At 43.0% G+C, this 2,239-nt stretch overlaps 1 protein-coding gene across 1 annotated transcript; it reads right to left on the bottom strand.

The window, feature by feature from the left end:
- Window positions 1-769: 769 nt before the first annotated feature.
- LOC104943985 (myb-binding protein 1A-like protein) lies at window positions 770-1,791 on the bottom strand (the record flags this gene model as incomplete). The annotated part of the gene is made up of 3 exons (XM_010769452.1): window positions 770-895; window positions 975-1,085; window positions 1,502-1,791. Coding segments are annotated over 3 exons (527 nt in total), but the record flags the coding sequence as incomplete, so codon positions are not given.
- Between the last annotated feature and the right edge of the window lie 448 nt (window positions 1,792-2,239).

The raw sequence follows: 2,239 nt of genomic DNA, 5'->3' as shown, positions 1-2,239 counted from the left end.
AATCACTTTTAAAATGCTTTGAAAATATATTTACTGTTGATATAACTGTTTAATATTGCGTTAAGAATGTTTATAACAGAAGACACAATGAATGTAATGAATGACAAACAAAAGATAAATACAAACATTGTTTAGAAGAATAACTGATTATTAAGCTGTATGATTCATTTGTCATATTTTCCATGATAATGTACTCATCATTTAAAAAAAGAATTGCAACAGGGGGGTCCCCGCCAGACGATAATGCTATATGGGGGTCCTTGGCATGGCAAAGTTTGGGAACCCCTGGGCTAGAACATTCTCTTGGTGTTCAGATAAGGTTTTAAAGGGGAACCTCTTGAGAGCTTATTGTACTCCTCTGTATACTGCCCGATACTCTATACTGCCCCCTTGTGGCTCAAGTTTAAGAAGGCGAGCCTCCAGACGCTCCAGGTTGCTTATGAGGATGATTTGCGTATACTGCTTTGAAAAGGTGGTGCAGTGCAAGTGAAATGTTTTGTAAAGCACGAGTCAACACGTTCCATGCTCTCTTGAGAAATCTGATGTACAAATGTATCTGTCGATTAAATGTTTCTCATAACTCTGTCATTATGCTGCTTTCAAATCCGTGTCTCAGTGCTGTACGATACCAGTCAGTTTTATTTATATTTGAGTGTTGTATGTCTTTTAAAAATGGACCTTGAGACTCTCCAATAAAAGCTGATGATGAAGAATGCTAAAAGAATTTTTTTTTTTTTATTCCAAATAAATACAGTGTACTAATCCTCACCCAAAGAAAGAGTTGACGAGCACGGCTCTGATTTTATCGTCCAGCGGGACGGACAGCTTCCCCTTCGTCTCCGGGATGTCGGCCGAGGCCTTCTTGGTGCCGAAGAACGCGTGGAAGAAGACAAACCTGCAAGACCAAAAAGAATTAGACACCGGCTGACAGCTGTCTCTTCTCTTCGTGTAGAGTAAACCTTCAGTCAGCTCACCTGGCCACATCCATGATCAGATCCTCAGACTTCTTCACCAGGTGGTTATCGATGATCGCACAGAGCCGAGAGATAATCCACTTCCTCAGGCGGAAGACGGAGTCATCCTTCCTGAGGACGAAAAAATTAACGATTACATTCAACCAATTTCCATGTAGACAGGTAGGCATGCTGCTGAAAGGCCAGGTCGTTTAAAATGACGGACAGTCTCATCCCACGGGTCATAAGACTGTTCAACACCTGAACTTTTGAAAGAAAATCCATAACATTCATCTGTTTGAAACTTACAAGTGATTTATCTAATATATCATATTCCAACTACTTTATATAGACTCTCCTTGCACTATTTCATCTGTTTTATTGTGTTGTTCTTGCTGTTAAATACCAACCAACTATGTGCAATATGTGCAATATATATATATGCCGTTAATAACTGATTCTGGTTCCACTGTTGGAGGAGCCTGTGACCTAAGCTTTTGTAGCTATGTGTACAAATGACAATAAAAGCGTTGAATCTTGAAACTCACTGTTCCTTGGCTGCCGGGTTGTCCTTCTGCTTGCGCGTGCTGAAGTCCAGCAGTTTGTCGATCTGCGGCTGCAGGAAGGTTTTCTTCAGCCAGGCGACGTACTGCTCCACGGCGGCCGGCTGCAGGTGCTGCACCACCCTCCACACCGACGGCACCACCGGGTAGCCCTTGTTGGTCAACGCGGAGAAGCGCACCATCACGATCAGCTGTTTGTCTGCGTCCTGACACTCCTGCAGGAAGTCCGACACGAACACATCCATCTCCGGAGCCAGCTTGAAGCGGTCCGGCTTCTGCAAGAGAACAATAATGGAGGTTTGGATTTTATTAGCTGTTTATATTTTATTGTTTAAAAGTTGGCGTTTCCCATTTAAAACTTTGCTGCTCTGGGTTCCTCTACTCAACAGAATTAATGGATTTATACTTAAATTGATATATTTAATAATTACACCAAGTACTTTGGCGTACTTAGTTCATCAGAACTCTTTAGTTCTCATGAACTAAGTACAGATCGCGTTCACACCGGAATAAGTTCCTGAGGGAGGATTACGCAAATGAAGCCGCTTCTTCTTCTGCTTTGGGTTTACTGGCAGGCCGCAAACAACTTCACAGCCTATACTGCCACCCGAAGTCCCCGGAGTTGGAGCCGGAATCCTTCCGAGTAAATCGCCAGAACGCCGACACCTCCTCATCTCCACCGCTCCCATGTTTTCTTTTGTGTTGCCATAAGTTAGTCTCTCT

This window comes from Notothenia coriiceps, unplaced genomic scaffold (assembly GCF_000735185.1).
Source record: "Notothenia coriiceps isolate Sejong01 unplaced genomic scaffold, NC01 NC01_scaffold00007343, whole genome shotgun sequence".
NCBI lineage: Eukaryota > Metazoa > Chordata > Actinopteri > Perciformes > Nototheniidae > Notothenia > Notothenia coriiceps.
This window is presented reverse-complemented; position numbering and strand designations above follow the sequence as displayed.